Below are 20,218 nucleotides of genomic sequence, written 5' to 3' on the forward strand. Positions count from 1 at the left end.
AAATACTGTTATTAGTCAAAGGTGGGAAGTCATACCAAAGAGCCAAGCTCCCCTCTCTCTCACTCTCACCTCGTTCTTTGCATCTCTAAAGCACTTTGTCCAGGTAGCATTGATGGAGTGGTGGGGTGCAAAGAGGGACTAAAGAGGCAGGAGTGGAAACTCAGAGGAAAGAGGGGAAGCCGTGGAAGGAGGAGGAAGGATGGCGATGAAGGGAGAAGAGAGAAGGCAGAACTAGGACCCCATCCAGAGCCCATCACTCATCCTCCTTGCCGCCCTCGGTCACCTTCAAGCGACAAGGCTGTTACTGATGATAAGGTCGTTCCTGAGAACATCTGGGGCTGCTGGCTCTTACCTTGTTCCCAGAGATGCTGGGAGCAGTAGGAGGATTTGAGCCCTTGAAGAGCTGTGAACAAGAGTTAACCAGCAAACTCAGGTCTTCAAGGGCCAGAGAGCGTGCGTGACTGTGTCCAAGTGAACAGAAAGTAGGACCCCTTTATTTATTTTTATTTTTATTTTATTTTTGGGTCTTTCTAGGGCCACACCCATGGCATATGGAAGTTTCCAGGTAAGGGGTTGAATCAGAACTGCATCTGCTGGCCTACACCACAGCCACAGCCACACCAGATCCGAGGTGAACTGTGACCTACACCACAGCTCACGGCAACGCCAGATCCTTAACCCACTGAGTGAGGCCAGGGATTGAACTTGCATCCTCATGAGTACTAGTCAGGTTCATTATCGCTAAGCCACATTGGAATTCCTGGACACCTTTAAAATGCACTGAACCCATCTTTCAGGTCATATTATGGACATCATATATGCCCCCTGCCCCCATGTGTAGGTATATACATACCACTCTTTGTTTTTGTTGTTGTTGTTGTTGTCTTTTTGCTATTTCTTGGGCTGCTCCCGTGGCATATGGAGGTTCCCAGGCTAGGGTCGAATCAGAGCTGCAGCCACTGGCCTACACCACAGCCACAGCAACACAGAATCCGAGCCGGGTCTGTGACCTACACCACAGCTCACGGCAACGCCAGATCCTTAACCCACTGAGTGAGGCCAGGGATCGAACCTGCAACCTCATGGTTTCTAGCCGGATTCGTTAACCACTGAGCCACGACGGGAACTCCTACATGCCACTCTTATTAATCATTCTCTCTCCCACTCTCTGAGCTGAGCTAGGTACCCCTAGGTACACTCATGTGTCAGAATCTTTGGTTCTAATGAAAGTCTTTGGTTCTCATTCTTAACACACAATTTGAACATGTCCTTGCTCCTTCCCTGGAGGGGACCCTGAATCATATTGCTTTGTCCCCGTGGTCCCGGCTCAGGTTTGGTACCTGTGAAGCTCTCAGGGCTGGGGCCAGATGCTCACCTGCAGAGACAAAAAAGATGCCTGCGCTGAGGATGACGTTGTGTCTGCTGCGGTGAAACTCGCTGGCTGCCACGCAGAGCCCGCCGAAGAAGAGCAGCGTGACACTGAGGATGGGGAAGACGCTGGAGGCCCTCACAGCCCCTGTGGAGACAAGCAGAGAGGCTCCCGCCTGCACCCAGCCAGCCCCAGGACCCACCCTCCCTGGCCTGGGGGTGCCTGGCTGGGGCACAGCATGTGAGCAGAAGGACAAACACTGCATTTAACAACAGGTGCAAGGAGTTCCCGTCGTGGCACAGTGGTTAACGAATCCGACTAGGAACCACGAGGTTGCGGGTTCGATCCCTGGCCTTGCTCAGTGGGTTAAGGATCCATTGCTGTGAGCTCTGGTGTAGGTTGCAGACGCAGCTCGGATCCTGAGTTGCTGTGGCTCTGGTATAGGCCAGTTGCTACAGCTCTGATTCGACCCTTAGCCTGGGAACCTCCATATGCCATGGGAGCAACCCAAGAAAAGGCAAAAAGACAAAAAACAAAACAAACAAACAAAAAAAAACAGGTGCGAGACCAGGGCTGTGGCTCAGGGCCCTGTTGTTGGGGTTAATGCTCTGTAGTCACCATCCTGATGTTCTTAATAATTTTATTTTATTTTATTTTTTTGGTTTGTTGGCTTTTGTTTTTGCTTTCTTTTCTTTTTTGGCCGCTATATGGAGTTCCTGGGCCAGGGATCAGATCCACAGTTGCAACTTACGCCACAGCTGCAGCAACACTGGATCCTTAACCCATTGTGCTGGGGCTGCGGATGGAGCCTGCATCCAGAGATGCTGCTGATCCCATTGCGCCCCAGTGGGAACGCCAATGATTTTATCTTTGAATTTGTGTTTTGGAAGTAAGTCTGATGGGTCCGAGGAGCATGCGCTGCAGGCTTAGAGCCTTGACGCCTGTGGCATCGCACCACCCACCACTTCCCCCCTCCCCCTCTCCTTAGGATGGGTCCTCAAGCTGTCCATTCGCCCAGCTCAGGCTGACCACTGCCACCCTTGGCTCCTGGCGAGGGCCTGGGCTTGGACATGGGGAGAGTCCAGTTGGGGGCAAGCGCTAGGCACCTGCAAACTTATGCACTCTCCCCTTGAGCATCCGCATGCTGGAGCAGATGCGACATTACATAGCATATAAAAGACATCATGAAGAGTTCCTGTCATGGCGCAGTGGTTAACAAATCCAACTAGGAACCACGAGGTTGCGGGTTTGATTCCTGGCCTTGCTCAGCGGGTGAAGGATCTGATGTGGCTGTGAGCTGTGGTGTAGGTTGCAGATGTGGCTCCGATTGGGTATTGCCCTTAGCTTAGAAATGACTGTTTCTTTCAAACTGGCCCCCTGCACCACGGGACACTGTTATGTGATTAAAGGCTCAGATATAGAACCCACAGCCCATCTGCAGACCCTGTCTGAAGACTAGGAAGCATCAGTAGAGCTAAACATGATTTTTTTTTTTTTTTTTAGGGCCACACTCGGGGCATATAGAAGTTTCCAGGCTAGGGGTCCAATTGGAACTACAGCTGCCAGCCTACAACACAGCCACAGCAACTTGGGATCTGAGCCACATCTGTGACCTACACCACAGCTCATGGCAACACACAGCAATGCTGGATCCCACTGACCAAGGAACCTATGTCCTCATGGACTAGTCAGGTTTGTTATTGCTGAGCCACAATAGGAACTCCCTGAACATGATTTTATTTAAAACACTCTTCTTCCTTTTTTTTTTTTTTTTTTTTTTTTTTTGCCACTCCTGTGGCATGTGGAATTCCCAGGCCAGGGACTGAATGGCAGCATAGCGGTAACCAGAGCCACTGCAGTGACAACACCAGATCCTTAACCCGCTGAGCATAAAAACACTCTTTTGTTTGTTTGTTTGTTTGTTTTAGGGCCAAATCCGCAGCACATGGAGGTTCCCAGGCTAGGGGTCCAATTGGAGCTACAGCTGCCGGCCTACGCCAGAGCCACAGCAACGTGGGATCCGAGCCGAGTCTGCCACCTACACCACAGCTCATGGCAATGCCAGATCCTTAACCCTCTGATCGAGGCCAGGACTTGAACCTGCAGCCTCATGGTTCCCAGTCAGATTCGTGTCCGTTGCACGATCATGAGAACTCCAAAAACACTCTTCTTTTTTTTTTTTTTTTTTTTTTTTTTGTCTTTTTGCTATTTCTTTGGGCCGCTCCCGCGGCATATGGAGGTTCCCAAGCTAGGGGTCTAATCAGAGCTGTAGCCACAGGCCTACACCAGAGCCACAGCAACTCGGGATCCAAGCCTCGTCTGCAACCTACACCACAGCTCACGGCAACGCCGGATCGTTAACCCACTGAGCAAGGCCAGGGATGGAACCCACAACCTCATGGTTCCTAGTCGGATTCGTTAACTACTGCGCCACGACGGGAACTCCCAAAAACACTCTTCTTGAGCTCTGAGTTACAAGCATCATCTGAATAGCACAATTTTTTGAAGTTTTTATTTATAATAGCATTTTAAAAAATGCTCTTACATTTAACCTTGCCTAACAGTAAATTAATCAATGTCATAGAATTTTTCTTTTGAGTGAACTCGATACACACCCTTGTTGAAGGAATTCTATTTCAATTACATTCAATCCCAAATTCTCTCTGTGCCTGGATCAATGTCAGGCCAGTGGCTGCAACTGGCCTTCACCATTGCTCATCCCACGCCATGAAAAAAGAACCAGGGAGTTCCTGTCATGGCGCAGTGGTTAATGAATCTGACTAGGAACCACGAGGTTGCGGGTTCGATCCCTGGCCTTGCTCAGTGGGTTAAAGATCTGGTGTTGCCGGGAGCTGTGGTGTAGGTTGCAGCCACATTGCTGTGGCTCTGGTGTAGCCTGCGGCTACAGCTCCGATGAGACCCCTAGGCTGGGAACCTCCATATGCCACGGGAGCGACCCTAGAAAAGGAAAAGACAAAAAAAAAAAAAGAAAAAAAAAAAAGAAAGAAAGAAAGAAAAACAAGAAAAAAAGAAAAAAGAACCCGCACCTGTGGCTTCATGAGTACCTGCTGGCCTGGGGCTGTGTGAGTGTGTGTTAGCTGATTTAATTTTCATGACCCTGTCAGGTGGATGACATGGTAAACTTCACTTCTGACTATAGAGAAAGGTGAGAGACGAGAGGTAAAGCACCTTGACTCAGGCCCAACCCAGCTAGCAGGGCATCAGACAGGAATAAAAGCCTGGGTTGACCAGAATCCAGACCCCTTTGCTCTAAGCCAGCACACTGCTGCCTCTCACATGCTGCATTTGTGACAGTTCCATGTCACATCCGGGTTACTGACCTTGGGACCATCTCGGGGGAGACACTGGCTCTTCCCCAGTCGGACTGGAACTGAAGAGGGGCGAACTTTGGTTTGCTTTTAATTCTTTCAAGCTTTGCCCCTTAGGACCTCGCCCACTAGCACCTCATTCCTGTTAGCACCTCACCCATTAGCACTCTGCCCATTAGCACCTCAAATCCGCCCTCTGGGAAAGGTGACAACGTGTATCCAAGTTGAAGAAAATTCCATAGTTTTTTTTTTTTTTTTTTTTTTTTGCTTTTTAGGGCTGCACTCACTGGCATATGGAAGTTCCCAGGCTAGGGGTCAAATAGGAGCCACACCTGCCAGCCTACACCACAGTCACAGCAATGCAGGATCTGAGACGCATCTGTAACCTACACCACAGCTCACAGCAAGGCCAGATCCTTAACCCACTGAGCAAGGCCAGGGATGGAACCCACCTCCTCATGGATTCTAGTCGGGTTCATTACGGCTGAACCACGACAGGAACTCCGAAAATTCCTTAGATTTTCTCCTAAGCATTCAAGAACTTTTCGGTTTTGACTCACTTCCTCCCCCCCGCCACCCCTATGTCTTGTGCATTGAAATTCAAGGGACTCCGGCATCAGAGCCTCCGGAATGTCTCTGTCTAGTAGCAAAAGCTTTTCCCAAAGCTGTTTGTACACAGATCCATTTCTGGGGCTGGGTGTTGGGGAGCCTCACACTCAGAGGCAGCTGGGCACCTGCGGGGCACCCCTCCTCACCACCACCCCCTGCCCGGGGGAGACCTGCGACAGGGGAACTTACGCAGGAGATATTCAGCCGTGTCCTGTTCGTAGTCAGCATCTTCAGGGAAGTGATCGATTTTCTTGCACACACCTCGGAACGCCCCTGTGGAAACAAAGGTGGCCCCTGAGCTGGGAGGACACAGAGAGCCTCTGGGGCCCAGCCTGGGTCCTCAGCCCCAGGGTGAAGAGCCTTCAGGGTTGCTGTGGTTTCTCCCTCTGCCTCCACCTGCCCATCAGCATCTTTCTTAAGGCACAAAAAGGAGACGAGTAGAGGGAAAAATAATAAAAAAATAAAGACCATGGCAGAACCTTTCTGCTTCCTAGATTTTGCATGATGTTGAGAGCTATTTAGACAGGCAAAGAGCTAGAACGCATAAGCATTCTTTATAAGAATTGCCTTGTCTTACCTTTTTCCTTTGGGAAATTGCACAATAAATGCAATTGGGAAAACAATTAGTGAGGGAAAAAGAAAGTGGAGTATATATACACACATACACATATAAACACACATTATATGTATTATACACTAACGATATATTATATTACACATTAAGAATATATTATGGGAATTCCCGTTGTGGCGCAGTGGAAACGAATCCGACTGGGAACCCTGAGGATGTGGGTTCGATCCCTGGCCTTGCTCAGTGGGTTAAGGATCCGGCGTTGCCGTGAGCTGTGGTGTAGGTCACAGATGTGGTTTGGATCCTGTGTTGCTGTGGCTGTGGTGTAGGTCGGCAGCTGTAGCTCCAATTTGATCCCTAGCCTGGGAATTTCCATATGCCATGGGCGCAGCCCTAAAAAAAGACAAAAGACAAAAAAAAGATTATGAATTATACATTAATAACATTTTATATATTATACATTAATAAAATATTATGTATTGTAATTTACACTAATTATATATTATACATTTATAATTTTATGCTATAATATATTAATATGTTATATTATATATATTAATTTATATTCCCATTTTTAAAATGAGGCAACTGGGCTTAAGAATTTTGCTTGAGGGAGTTCCTGTCATGGCTCAATGGTTAATGAACCCCACTAGGATCCACAAGGATGCAGGTTCGATTCCTCTCCTCGCTCAGCAGGTTAAGGATCCGATGCTGCTTGAGCTGTGGTGTAGGTCGCAGACAAGGCTCAGATCTGGCATTGCTGTGGCTGTGGTGTAGGCTGGCAGCTGTAGCTCTGATTCGACCCCTAGCCTGGGAATGTCCATATGCGGCAGGTGCAGCCCTAAAAAGGCAAAAGACCAAAAAAGAAAGAAAAAAGAATTTGCTTGGGCTTATAGGCCTAAGTGGTAGAGCCAGAATTCCAATCAGGGTCTGTGAACTTCTCAGTGTGGATTCCAGGCATGGATTCCGGAGTAACCTGCTCTCCCCGATAAATGCTCATATCTGACACAGGGTGCTCCCCTCTCCCGGGGTCACAGCTTGCCGGGTTCTGCTATGTGTCTCACACCTTCAGGACGCATAGAATCGCACGGATCCATCCTGGGGAAAATGACAGTCGGCATCTTCTTTCCTTTTCTTTCCTCAACATCCCACTTAACACGTGGGTGTTTGATGATGGTGGTGCGTGTTGGTTAACTAGCCAATTAACCAATCTCGGGGGCAGCTCACGGCCCTGCCAGGTCTTGTAAATGACACACAATTTCAGAACCTCTCACAATACAGCATGAAATCATGCATTATTGTTCTTCTCCCTGCCTGTAGAGAAGGCGTGGAGGTGAGCGGCAGGGGGGGTGTCGTGGACGCGTACAAGGTTTAGATTCGCATATAGCTGGGTGTATATTTCAGAGCCATAACCGTAAGAATTAAATAAGTCCATATTTGAAGAGGAGATAATGTTTGCCAAGCGATAAGCACATCATCAGAACGGCCAGCACTTTTTAAGTGCTTCCAGTGGTCTAAGCACAGAGCTGCAACCTACGTTCTTCTCTCATGTGTGCTTGTCCACCGCTCTGGGAGGTAGGGATTATTCATACTGACATTTGATGATGAAGCATCGAAGGATCACAGAGGAGTAAGAGCTGTCACAGCTGGTGAGGTGACGAATCAATATGTGAATCTGGGCTTTACATTATACTATGAATCGCAGCCATTATGATGCTGTCTATTATGGTTTCATAATAATGAATGCATGTATTTTTAAAATTTATTTTATTCAAAGAGAGTGGATTTACAATGCCGTGTTAGTTTCTGCTGTACAGAGAAGTGATCCAGGTACACACATACACACACACAGAGCAGTAACTGTAAGAATTAAACACAGCCATGTGTGAAGAGGAAATGATGTGTGCAAGGCAATAGGCACATTGTAACGATGGTAACAAAAAACATTTTATATATATATGTTTGTTTTTGTTTCTTTCCCATTATGGTCTATTACAGAGTATCGAATATAGTCCCCTGGACTATACAATGGGACCTTGTTGTTTATCCATTCTATATAGACCAGTCTGCATCTGCTAGTTCCAAACTCTCAATCCATCCCTCCCCTACCCTCCTCACCTCCCCTCACAGACAGGCGACCACAAGTCTGTTCTCTGCCTGTGAGTCTGTTTCTGTTTCATGGAATTTTGTTTATGTCATATTTTAGATTCCACCTATAAGTGATATCATATGGTGTTTATCTTTCTCTGTCTGACTTTTACTTCACTTGGTATGATAATGTCTAGGTTCATCCATTTTGCTGCAAATGCTTTATTTCATTGTTTTTTATGGCTGAGTAGTATTCCATTGTGTGTGAGTGTTTGTGTATATATATATATATATATACCACATCTTCTTTCTTATTTTTATTTTTAAATGATTTTTATTTTTTCCATTACAGCTGGTTGACAGTGTTCTGTCAATTTCTGCTACACAGCAAAGGGACTCAGTTACACACATATATACATTCTTCTCACATTATCCTCCATCATGCTCCATCATAAGTGACTAGATATGGTTCCCTGTGCTATACAGCAGGATCTCATTGCTTATCCACTCCAAATACAATAGTTTGCATCTACTAGCCCCAGACTCCCAGCCCATCCCACTCCCTCCCTCTCCACCTTGGCAACGACAATCTGTTCTCCAGGTCCATGAGTTTCTTTTCTGTGGAAAGGTTCATTTGTGCCGTATATTAGATTCCAGATATAAGTGATATCATATGGTATTTGTCATTCTCTTTCTGACTTACCTCACTTAGTGTGAGAGTCTCTAGTTCCATCCATGTTGCTGCAAATGGCATTATTTTTTTTTATGGTTCAGTAGTACTCCGTTGTGTATATATACCACATCTTCTTAATCCATTCATCTGTAGATGGACATTTAGGTTGTTTCCACGTCTTGGCAATTGTGAATAGTGCTGCAATGAACATACGGGTGCATGTATCTTTTTCAAGGAAAGTTTTGTCCGGATATATGCCCAGGAGTGAGATTGCTGGGTCACACGGTGCTTCTATATTTAGTTTTCTCAGGCACTGCCATACTATTTTCATAGTGGTTGTGCCAATTTACATTCCCACCAACAGTGTAGAAGGGTACCCTTTTCTCCACACCCTCTCCAGCATTTGTTATTTGTTGACTTGTTAATGATGGCCAGGTATGAAGTGGCACCTCATCGTAGTTTTGATTTGTATTCCTCTAGTAATTAGTGATGCTGAGCATTTTTTCATGTGCCTGTTGTCCATCCATATATCTTCTTTGGAGACATGTCTATTCAGGTCTGTTGCCCATTTTTCAATTGGGTTGCTGGTTTTTTTGCTGTTGAGGTGTATAAGTTGTTTATCTATTTTAGAGATTAAGCCCTTATCAGTTGCATCATTTGAAATTATTTTCTCCCATTCCATTGTATATATTTACACCACATCTTTTTTTTTTTAATTTTTATTTTTGGCCATGCCTGCAGCATGCAGAAGTAACCAGACCAGGGATCAAGCCTGCACCACAGCAGTGTCAACACCAGATCCTTAACCCACTGAGCCACCCGGGACTCCTCCTAAACCACATCTCCTTTATCCAGTCATCTATCGATGGACATTTAGGTTGCTTCCATGTCTTGAAGAGTGCCATGTATTTAACCCATACTATAAGTAGACTCTAAACCAGAGGCATTTCATAATAAATTCAATGGGATATGAACCCATCCTCTTGGTTCTGATATTCTGCTTACCAGGCACAGAAGGGACTCAGAATCAAGAAAGCAGTGTCTTGGAGAAGGCTTGAAGACTCAAGGACATTTTTGGAAGAAAGGCAGATTCAGAACTCCTCCCTTTCAAAAGGTCTTCCTTTTTCTTGTTTCCATTTTAGAGCTTCATACACAAGTTTTCATTTGTGTTTAAGCCCCATCCCCTTCCAGCTGGCTGGATATCACATCAGAATAAATCACACGCAGGAAGCACTTACCACATACCACGTGTCATTCTAAACACGTCATATGTTTTATCCTCTTTAGCTCTCCAGATAGCCTGGTGAGGGAGCTGGTATTATGAGCCCTATGTTACAGATGAGGAAATCTGAAGTAAGTGATTTCCCTAAGGACACAGCTGAAATGGCACACTCAATTGTTAAGTCTTCTGGGCTCCAAAGCCAAGTTCGTAACCATGACTAAGAATTGCATTCTCATCAACACGCTGTAGAGTTGCAAGCAAAGTCCTTTGCCAGGTGGCTTTGTGATCAATCACGGCAGTGAACTGGACCAGTTGGTTTCTCCATCCACCATGCTTTTTCCCATTATATACATCAGGGGCCACCGAGCTGAGCAAGGACTGAGGTTATAGGACCAACCATCATTAGCTGTTTAACATTCTCCATGAAAGCTATCATAGGAAGGAAAAGTTCAGCTGAAGATTTAACATGAATGCTACTGAAACCGACCAGTCAGAACCATGTGAGCAGAAGGAACAACACATGTGCCTGCATCTGCTTGTGAAATGGGCCTTACCTAAGGTGGCTTAAGGCAGCTTTGAAACTAGGACGTGGAGCCAGCAAACATCAGTAGCTTCTGGAGAAAGAGTCACTAATTTTAAATGGTCTAAAGCAGCCCGCCACCTGTTTCTGTACATCCCACGAGCCAAGGCTGGTTTTTGCATATGTAGATGGTTGGAAAAAAATCAAAAGAAGAATATTGTTTTGTGACATGAAAAAAAAACACAGGAAATTCAAATTTCAGTGTCTGTAAATAAAATTGTATTGAAACACAACCATGCCCATTTGTTGACAGGTTTTGTGCCCACATGGCAGAGCTGGGTAGTTGTGGCAGAGACAGTAAAGCCCAAAATATGGACTTCCTGGCTAAAGAAAATTTTGCTGATTGCTGATCTAAAGATTTCTGTCCTGGGCAGTAGCACAAACTCTGGGAGGGCAAAAGTGGGGAGTGAAGAGGAATTTGAGCCTTCTTGCGTTTGGAGGATGTAATTCAGGCTGGTGCTTCTAATGTAGATAAGGCTCATCAAGGGAAAATCTGAGTCGTGGAATGGGTTTTTTTTTTTTTTTGGTGTTTTTGTTTGTTCATTTTGTTTGTTTTTTACTTACAGTATTTTACTTTTTAATTTTTATTTTTTGTCTTTTTAGGGCCGCATCTGTGGCATACGGAGGTTCCCAGGCTAGAGGTTGGATCCAAGCTGTAGCTGCTGGCCTATGCCACAGCCACAGCAACAGTAGATCCAAGCCATGTCTGTGACCTATACCACAGCTCATAGCAATGCTGGATAGATCCTGAACCAACAGGGTCCAGGCATGGAACCAGCGTCCTTAGGGATACTAGTTGGATTCATTACAAGGGAGCCACAATGGGAACTCCCTTACTGTTTTTTTGTTTGTTCATTGTTGTTTTTTTCTCCTGTATCCACAGCATGAGGAAGTTCCAAGACCAGGAGTTGAAACCATACCTCAGTAATGACCTGAGCTACAGCAGTGACAATGCCAGGTCCTTAATCCTTTGAGCCACTGGGAAACTCCTGGATTAAAAAAAAATTAAATATGTTGCTACAATTAAAAAAATTTTTTTTGTCTTTTTGTCTTTTTAAGAATGCACCTGTGGGAGTTCCCGTCAGGACGCAGCAGAAACGAATCCGACTAGGAACCATGAGCTTGCAGGTTTGATCCCTGGCTTCGCTCAGTGGGTTAAGGATCCAGCCTTGCCGTGAGCTGTGGTGTAGGTTGCAGACTCGGCTTGGATCCTGCATTGCTATGGCTGTGGTGTAGTCTGGTGGCTACAGCTCTGATTAGACCCCTCGTCTGGGAACCTCCATATGCCACAGGTGTGGCCCTATAAAGGCAAAAGACAAAAATAAAAATAAAAAGAATGCACCTGTGGCATATGAGGTTCCCAGGCTAGGGGTCGAATCAGAGCTGTAGCTGTCAGCCTATGCCACCACTTATAGCAACGCCGGATCCTTTACCCACTGAACGAGGCCAGGGATCGAATGTGCAACCTCACGGTTCCTAGTTGGATTCGTTTCCACTGTGCCATGATGGGAACTCCTGTTGCTACAATTTAAAATTCAGAATATAGTTACATGAAACCTGATTTGCAGCTTCTCTTTAAAAATGGGGACCTCTGTCCCACATTTCCTTGTGAAACCTACCCCTAGCAGCTGGGCATCAGCAGTCCCCTTTAGTGTGGGTACAAGCTCTCTAGTTGGCCAAAGTCCCCAGCAGACCCTACACCACTTGCGGTACCTACGGAGAATCACCTCTCCAATAATAATTTCATGAGGTTGTCAGGAGAATTCATTGAAGTTGTAAGAGACGTTGCAGTCACCGGCGTTGTGCTCAGCACTTTCTGCAGGACTCTTGTAATCAGGCAATGACACAAGGCACTTAGCACAGCTCCTGGCACGTAGTAAGAACACAATAAATTATAGCAATTACTACTGTTGGTTTGGGTAGGTATTTTAGGACCAGAAAAGACACATGGGTGCCAGGGTGAGATGTTAAAAAGCAATATAAAAGGAAAGGGAATCAAGAATTTCCCCGAGGAAGATAGAAGCTGTTGGCATCGTAAGACTTACACTCATCAAAAAGTGAACTCGGGAGTTCCCGTCGTGGCGCAGTGGTTAAGGAATCCGACTAGGAACCATGAGGTTGCGGGTTCGGTCCCTGCCCTTGCTCAGTGGGTTAACGATCTGGCGTTGCCGTGAACTGTGGTGTAGGTTGCAGACGCGGCTCGGATCCCGCGTTGCTGTGGCTCTGGCGTAGGCCGGCGGCTACAGCTCCGATTTGACCCCTAGCCTGGGAACCTCCATATGCCGCGGGATCGGCCCAAAGAAATAGCAAAAAGACAAAAAAAAAAAAAAAAAAAAAAAAAAAGTGAACTCGGCCATTCACCTAAGTAGCATATTGCTAGCTCCCAGAAATAACCACTCTTTATCACGTCTGTGTCCTTCCTTCCAGATGCCCCCTTCCCCCCAGGCTTGCACACACACATGGTTTTATAAAATAGAGATCATGCTGTTCCTTTTCTCCCTTACTTTTTCTCATGAGTGTGTCCCCACATCAGTAAATTTCAGAAAAAGAGGATGGGATTGGATTTGCCCACGAACTGCAGAGGATGGAGCCAAGAGAGATGCTGAAAACATGGAGCCTGCAAGGATGAAGTCAGGATACAGAGATAAGCACCATCCTAGCACAGTTTAAGGCACCGGGGCAGAGGGAAGCAGAAACCAGGAACGTGGTGAACCAAGAGAAGGAAGGTGGTGGTTGGTCTGGGAGATAGATGCCGTGGCTCCAGGTGACAGGTGATGCAAAGCCAAGGTAGGGCAGGTAAGAGAGCTAGTGAGAAGCCACAGACCCCAGGATCCTCAGGAAGAGGTTTGAAATGGCATGTAGAGCCAGGAGAGATTTCCTGAAGGGTTGAAGTGTAATTACAGAGACTGGCTTCGGGGTGACAGTGAGCCTCAGCCTGGGCAGAGAAGATTGTGCTACTGGTTCATCTCTGGCTCAAACAATGGAAGAATAGTTCCTTTCAATGAGGAAGGCACTTCCTGTAAACCAACAATCCTTCTCAAAGGTCAAACCCTAGAAATAATCACGTTACAATCAAGAATGAGACATGAATGCCCACGATCGCCGCTGTTACTTATGATGGTTCTACAAGATCCAGTGCGGGAGGAAATAAGACAGAATTGAGTTATGGGCAATAGAAAAATATAGGGTAAAATTATCATTTTTCCCCAGGTAATAGAATAGTTTATTTGCAAAGCTGGAGGCAATTTGCTAGGAAAAAAAAAAATGAAAATGAATGAAAGAAGTCAGGAAGGTGGCTTTTTGTAAGATATGAAACCACACGATAAAGCTGTAATAATTAAGTCATTGTGGTATCGACATTTGAAAAGAACCTTTCTTAGGCTATTTTTTCAAAGCCGAGAAATGTTACAAAGAAACTCAGAAGCAGTCCATTATGCCACATTCAGATAATCCCTGTTAAGTTAAAAGAATATACATACGTCATTAGAAAATTCAAACAGTTTATGGAGAAAGGCATGAGATGAAGGGAAAAGTGCTTCCCTCATCACTGAAAATTCTCCCACTTGATAACTTCACAGAGTGATTTTTGTTAACTGAATGTTGAGTGAAATCACATCTAAGCTGAGAGCTGAAGGTTAATGAAAAGTTCATCAGAGTGAGGGAGGTATTTTGCTCCAAGGCACTAGAGTGGAAGAGCATGTGAGATGATGAGAGGGTGGAAATGAGAGAAAAACTCATCGGGGGTCTTGGAGTAGTTCAGGCGTTCAGAGGATGAATGGTGGTTGGTCTGGGGGACAGATCTGGGGGTCACTGGGGACAGGTGAAAACGTCATGGGAACCTGGGGGTAGGGCAGATATGAGAACTGGGCTGTGCAGTTGGATTGGCTCAACCTGTTTCCTTCCTTCCTTTTTTCCCTCCTTCCTTCCTTCCTCCCTCCCATTTATCAAACACACCCACACTGTGCCAGGGCTATTTTAAGTCCTAGGAATTGACGAGTGCCCAAGACAGACAAGATTCTGGTCTTTGGAACTTATATTCTCACCAGGAAAGAGCGTCTATCAACCAGTCAATAAAAGATCAAGACAGCTGTGCTTTGGAGGAAACCTGCAAAGGAGGGATGGCGACTTGGTACTGGGGTGGAGGGGGTCCAGGGGGACCTTGGAGTTCAGATCTGAATAAAGAGAAGGAGCTTGTTGTGTGAAGCCAGGGCAAAGCTTTCCAGGCTGTGGGCACTGCTAGGGCACAGGCTCTGGAGTTGGGAATGAATTTAGTTTGGGGGACAGAAGGGAGGTGAGTGGGTGAAAAGGGGCTTATTGTGGTGGTGTCACCCAGCCCATCAACTGCCTTCCTACCTGTCCCTTTAGCATGGAGGTCTCTGGAATATCTAGGAGGTTGGGCTGCCCAAGGACCCATGTCAACTCCATCTTTTCCTTTAGGGCCACCTAAAGGACCTACACGGTCCTGAGTAGCTGCCAGATATCCAAAGAAGGCAGCCAGTGGAGTGGAGAGGGAGCCTGGAAAACGAGACATCGTGTTTTTAACTCTTAAAGCCCTTGTCCCCTCTCTGGAGGGAAAGCCGTGCTTCCGAGTTTGTTGCCTCCGTCTCCATCAGATCCAAGCAATGTGCAGGCCCAGCTTGATGCCGGGAAAAGACCATCAACAGTCACAAAGTGGGGGATTAGGCTGCTTTGCAGGGAAATTTTACAAACGAGTCAGGGTCTTGCAGTCTGGAGAAACAGAGGCTGCCCCTTCTTTAGCAGGGATTTGACCTTGAGAGAGGGTGGATGGTAGGGCAGCACATCTCAGCCACAAGTCCAGATGTGGCAACCAAATGCTAGATAGGCCCCCAATGTCCAGCTTGGAGCTTAAAACCGAGGCACACTGGAGACCAGGACTCTGGGTCCAATGATATGGGTCTTTAGTTAAGTCCCCACTGCGGTGAATCTGCCTTGAGAAATCAGGAAAGAACACACATCAAGTTTTGTGTGTGTGTGTGTGTGCCCTGGGAATACTTGTGTTAAGAAAGCAAAAAGTAAGGATGTTTGGGTTCCTGCCTCTATCATGCCTCTGTAATAAAGAGTTCCCGTCGTGGCTCAGTGGAAATGAATCTGACTAGCATCCATGAGGAAGCAAGTTCGATCCCTGGCCTCGCTCAGTGGGTTAAGGTTCTGACATTGCCGTGAGCTGTGGTGTAGGTCGCAGACGTGGCTTGGATCTGGAACTGCTGTGGCTGTGGTGTAGGCCAGTGGCTACAGCTCCGATTTGATCCCTGGTGTGGGAACCTCCATATGCCAGAGATGTGGCCCTAAAAAGACAAAAACCAAAAAAACAAAAACAAACAACCAAACAAAAAACCCCAAACCAAAAAACAAACCCAAAAACCCAAAACCAAAAAAAAAAAAAAAAAAAACCAGTGGCTTTCAACATGGGCTGCAAGTGGGGATTATGGGGGCTGGTGGTGTGGCTAGAAAAAGCTGATGCTTGGTTCTATACCTGGAGATTTTTACTTAATTATTCTGGTCCTCTGGAGTTTTCCAAACTTCCCAGATAAGTCTAACTATTCAGCTAAGACTGGGAGCCACAGTCTTCAAGGGAGTCCCCTTAAAAGTAGGGACCATTATTTCATAGCAAATAATAGAGTGCAAAGCTCTGTTTCCAACCTTATCTTGACAATGAAATGATTGTTTATGAGAATATGTTTGTCTTTTCTAATGATGCACTAGTAGTGTGAAGAGAAAAGTAAGCTGTGTGGATTTTTGGTGGAGGGAGCATCCTTTGATAAAATTGCATGATGGTCCAATATGAAATCCTTAACTTTCCTGGCTGGATTATAAAGTCTGCGTTTCAGAGCAAGATCACAAAGTGGGTCATTTTGCAAAAATAATTTGAGCAATGTCATCATTTTCTCAAGGGCGTCTCTTAATCCTTTGATATTCAAATCACTGGATGTGTCTATGCCATCATCACTCTTGTTGGTTTTCTCTCCCCCCATTCTTAACCGGTGCCTCTCTGTTGGCTCTGGCCACCCACGGCTGGCATGTCATGTCACGTCATGCCAGCCGACTCCCCAACCCTCCCCACATCCAGCTCATGAAGCCCTGTGCATTCTGTGAGCTACACAATCTTACTTTGTGATTGTTTTGGCCTCCTATGTGCATCTTGTGGTCCCGTGTTGACAAAAGCTCGCCATCAGAAGGGCTGCCTGCCAAAGACTGTGAATCACAGGGTATTAAACGCAGTGGGGGTGTGGAACGGGGTTGGGGTGGTGTTTGAGTACCCACTGGTTTTATAAATGGTCAGACCATGAATGCACATATTCTTATGAAGATGGCATTTGCCAGCTTATCCTAGCAACCTTGCATGTACAGGGATTCGGATAATAAATTCATCGATAATGAGGACCCTGAACCAAACTTGGTCTCTCTGAGCAAGACGGAGCACTTGGGGGCACAGCAATTACAGCTCCCAGCTCCTAATGAGAGACCCACAGGAGTGTATGAGTTAAGGGGAAATAAACAGCCTCTTCTGATGTTCCTGAACTGCTGTCCGCACACATCCTGATTCGGTCTTTTGCTCAACAGACGTCTACTGAGGTGCCTGCTTTGCATTCAGCAGAGTCCTGGGCACAGAGGAGTCATCAGTGAATGAAACAGACTAGGTTCCGGATCTCCAGACCGTGAGAGTCTAGTGAGGAGAGATAACATGGACCGAGTAAATAAAGGAAACAAAGATTTCTGTAAAAAAAAGGAAAAGTGTATGTCAAAGAGTGATACATGAAACAAAGGTTTCTGTAAAAAGGAAAAAAGTAATTTCAAAGAGGGATAAATGCCATGAAAATAATAAGCCCTGGAGAGACGGTGTCTGGGGGCGGGGGCAGATCATGAGTTTGGATGGATGGTCTCTTTGAGAAGGGGACCGAGTGACAGGATGAAGTCCCTCAAGGGAAGATTTGGGAGAAGAGCTTTCTATGAGGGGGGCATCCCAAGTGCAAAGATCCCAGGGAAGATTAACACTTAGCGCGTTTCTGGAATAAAGGGAGGCGTAGGAAGCAGCGTGAAGGGGAGGCGGAATAAGACCAGGTCCAGGAAGGAGCCAGAGGACAGAGTGACTTCCGGCCCCGGGCCGGAAGCTGGAAAGGCGTGTGGTCTGTGCTCCTGGAGGGCTTTACGCATGTGAGCAACGCGGTCTGATTTTTTAGTTTTAGAAGATCACACAGAAGATGCAGGGGCTTTGCAGGGCAGTAGGCAGGGAAGAGCATCTTCAGAGGAATCATTCAAGCCATCCTGAATCTTCTGCAGACAAAACTGGTGGTAGGAGAGGAATGGAAATCCAGCCAGAGTCTAGCCACATTCACCCAGAGAGAAATGCTCCATCGAGAGAGGGTCCTGCCTTGGAACCAACTGTGGGAAGTTGAGCTCAGAGGAGGGCACTGTGGGTGATACCTGCTCTTCTCTGCATCTATTTCTATACCTGATATATATATGTGTATATATATATATGTATATATATATTTTGTCTTTTTGTCTTTTTAGGGTTGCACCCTTGGCACATGGAGGTTCCCAGGATAGGGGTTGAATCAGAGCTATAGCCACCGGCCTACACCACAGCCACAGCAACGTGGGATCCAAGCTGCATCTGCAACCTACACCACAGCTCACGGCAATGCCAGATCCTTAACCCACGGAGCAAGGCCAGGGATTGAACCTGCGTCCTCATGGAAACTAGTCAGGTTGGTTAACTGCTGAGCCACGCCGGGAACTCCAACACCTGATGTATTTCTGAAAAGATTGGTGTTGGGCATTTTGCGTGATCAGCTCATTGGGTGGCTTTGGGGTAAAATGCTTTCCCTGGTCCTGAATTATGTGGTTAATGGCAGGCCCAACTTCCATATGCCGAAAGTGTGGCCCTGGAGCCTAGCCCAAAGTCCATGTCAGCTGGTCCTGGAGCACAGTGTCAAGAGCCCCACCCATCCTAGCCAAGAAGGCAGTTCCACCCAGTTCTATGTTCCAGATCCCCTTTGCAGCCTGGCACCCAACCTGGAACTGGAACTTCACCGGCACTGGTGTAGGATTAACCAACGAGGCAGAAAAAGCCAAGTGTTTGGAGTAACAGGAAAGCAGGGGTGCAGAGAGAGAGAGAGAATGAGAATTGGAAATTATCTGATATTTGACTGTTACCAAAGAGCATTAGAACAACACAGAAAAAAATCCAGAATGTGCTGATCTTCCTTATGTAATAGCTCAGCATTGTTATTTTAATGTTGGATTATCTGTGAGGGTGGGATAGTCCTGTCATCATTTTAGTGCTTCTAAAAATCACCTTGGGGTTCCTGCTGTGGCTTAGCAGAAACAAATCCTATTAGTATCCTTGAGGATGAGGGTTCAATCCCTGGCCTCGCTCAGCGGGTCGGGGATCTGGCATCGCCATGAGCCGTGGCGTAGGTCACAGATATAGCTTGGATCCCACGTTGCTGTGGCTGTAGTGCAGGCTGGCAGCTGCAGCTCCCATTAGACCCCTAGCCTGGAACTTCCATATGCCGCAGGTGTGGCCCTAAAAAGCCAAAAAAAAAAAAAAAAAAAAGTATATGTATACACAAATTAAAAAAAAATAAAAATCACCTTAATCCTGCCTTGGCAAGCATTGGTGGGAGTCGAGACCACATCTCTTTCCAGACCACACAGGTGGCGTTGACCTTGGCAGTGGCTGTTGGGGGAAGCCTATGACCCCTTCATCTCTCCTGCTTGTAAGTGGTGACATTTCCCCTCCAGGGGTGCCTGGAAAAGTTGGACCCACCTAAGGATCACCTGAGCCCCTCGTTAGGAAAAAAAATGTGCATTCCTGGGCTCCCTATCGGATGCAGTGAATTAGGTAGAGTGTGAGAAATGGCTTTTCAAGCTTTTTTTGTTTTGCTTTTTTGTTTTTTGTTTTTTGTCTTTTTGCGATTTCTTGGTCCGCTCCCTCAGCATATGGAGGTTCCCAGGCTAGGGGTCGAATCGGAGCTGTAGCTGCCAGCCTACGCCAGAGCCACAGCAACTCGGGATCCGAGCCACGTCTGTGACCTAGACCACAGCTCATGGCAATGCCGGATCCTTAACCCACTGAGCAAGGCCAGGGATCGAACCTGCCACCTCATGGTTCCTAGTCGGATTCGTTAACCACTGCGCCATGATGGGAACTCCAGAAACGGCTTTTCAGAAGGCTCCACCAGGATTCCGTTGCACACTGGAGTCTGCATTCACCAGCCAGATGAACACACGGTCAATGCCATACGCACAAACACCTGGCTGAGGGAACAGATCCAGTTGGGGCTTTGGCGGGTTTGTGGCAAGGGATTCCTTCTTACATGATTGAGGTTGAAGCTGTACAAGGCTTTTTTCCCAACAAGTGAATATCGCAGAGCTCTGCGTCCCTGTCCCCGGTTGTGAGCTCAGAGCAGTTTGTCCCCTGGACTTGGCCTTCAACTTCCCAGGTGCCAGTGGACTCCGGCATTGTTCCCAAACGCGGCTCCACATGTGGTCACAGAAATACACCAACAGACCTGAGGCGCACTGATTGGGGAATGCACACCTCATTACTGGAGCTGCTCACTTGTTCTTTAACTCCTGTAAGCAACGTGTAAATGGCATGCGTGCAATATAATAAGTGACTATGTGGGATTCGAAATGTTATTATTTTTCCTTTTTTGGCCACCCGGCAGCATATGGAGTTTCCCAGGCCAGGGATCAGATCTGAACTGCAGTTGTGACATACGTCAGATCCTATACCCACTGTGCCAG

The 20,218-nt window shown here is 46.6% G+C and overlaps 1 protein-coding gene across 1 annotated transcript in view; it reads right to left on the reverse strand.

The window, feature by feature from the left end:
- CACNG3 (calcium voltage-gated channel auxiliary subunit gamma 3) overlaps nt 1-20,218 on the reverse strand; it is a 105,345-nt gene that overhangs the window by 6,626 nt on the left and 78,501 nt on the right. The window contains exons 2-3 of the mRNA XM_003124542.5: nt 5,497-5,580; nt 1,376-1,516 (exon numbers count right to left, since the gene is read on the reverse strand). Coding sequence (XP_003124590.1) covers nt 1,376-1,516; nt 5,497-5,580 — 225 coding nt within the window. The remainder of the gene's footprint in view (nt 1-1,375; nt 1,517-5,496; nt 5,581-20,218) is intronic.

The sequence above is a fragment of the Sus scrofa genome, chromosome 3 (assembly GCF_000003025.6).
Source record: "Sus scrofa isolate TJ Tabasco breed Duroc chromosome 3, Sscrofa11.1, whole genome shotgun sequence".
In the NCBI taxonomy this organism is placed as follows: domain Eukaryota; kingdom Metazoa; phylum Chordata; class Mammalia; order Artiodactyla; family Suidae; genus Sus; species Sus scrofa.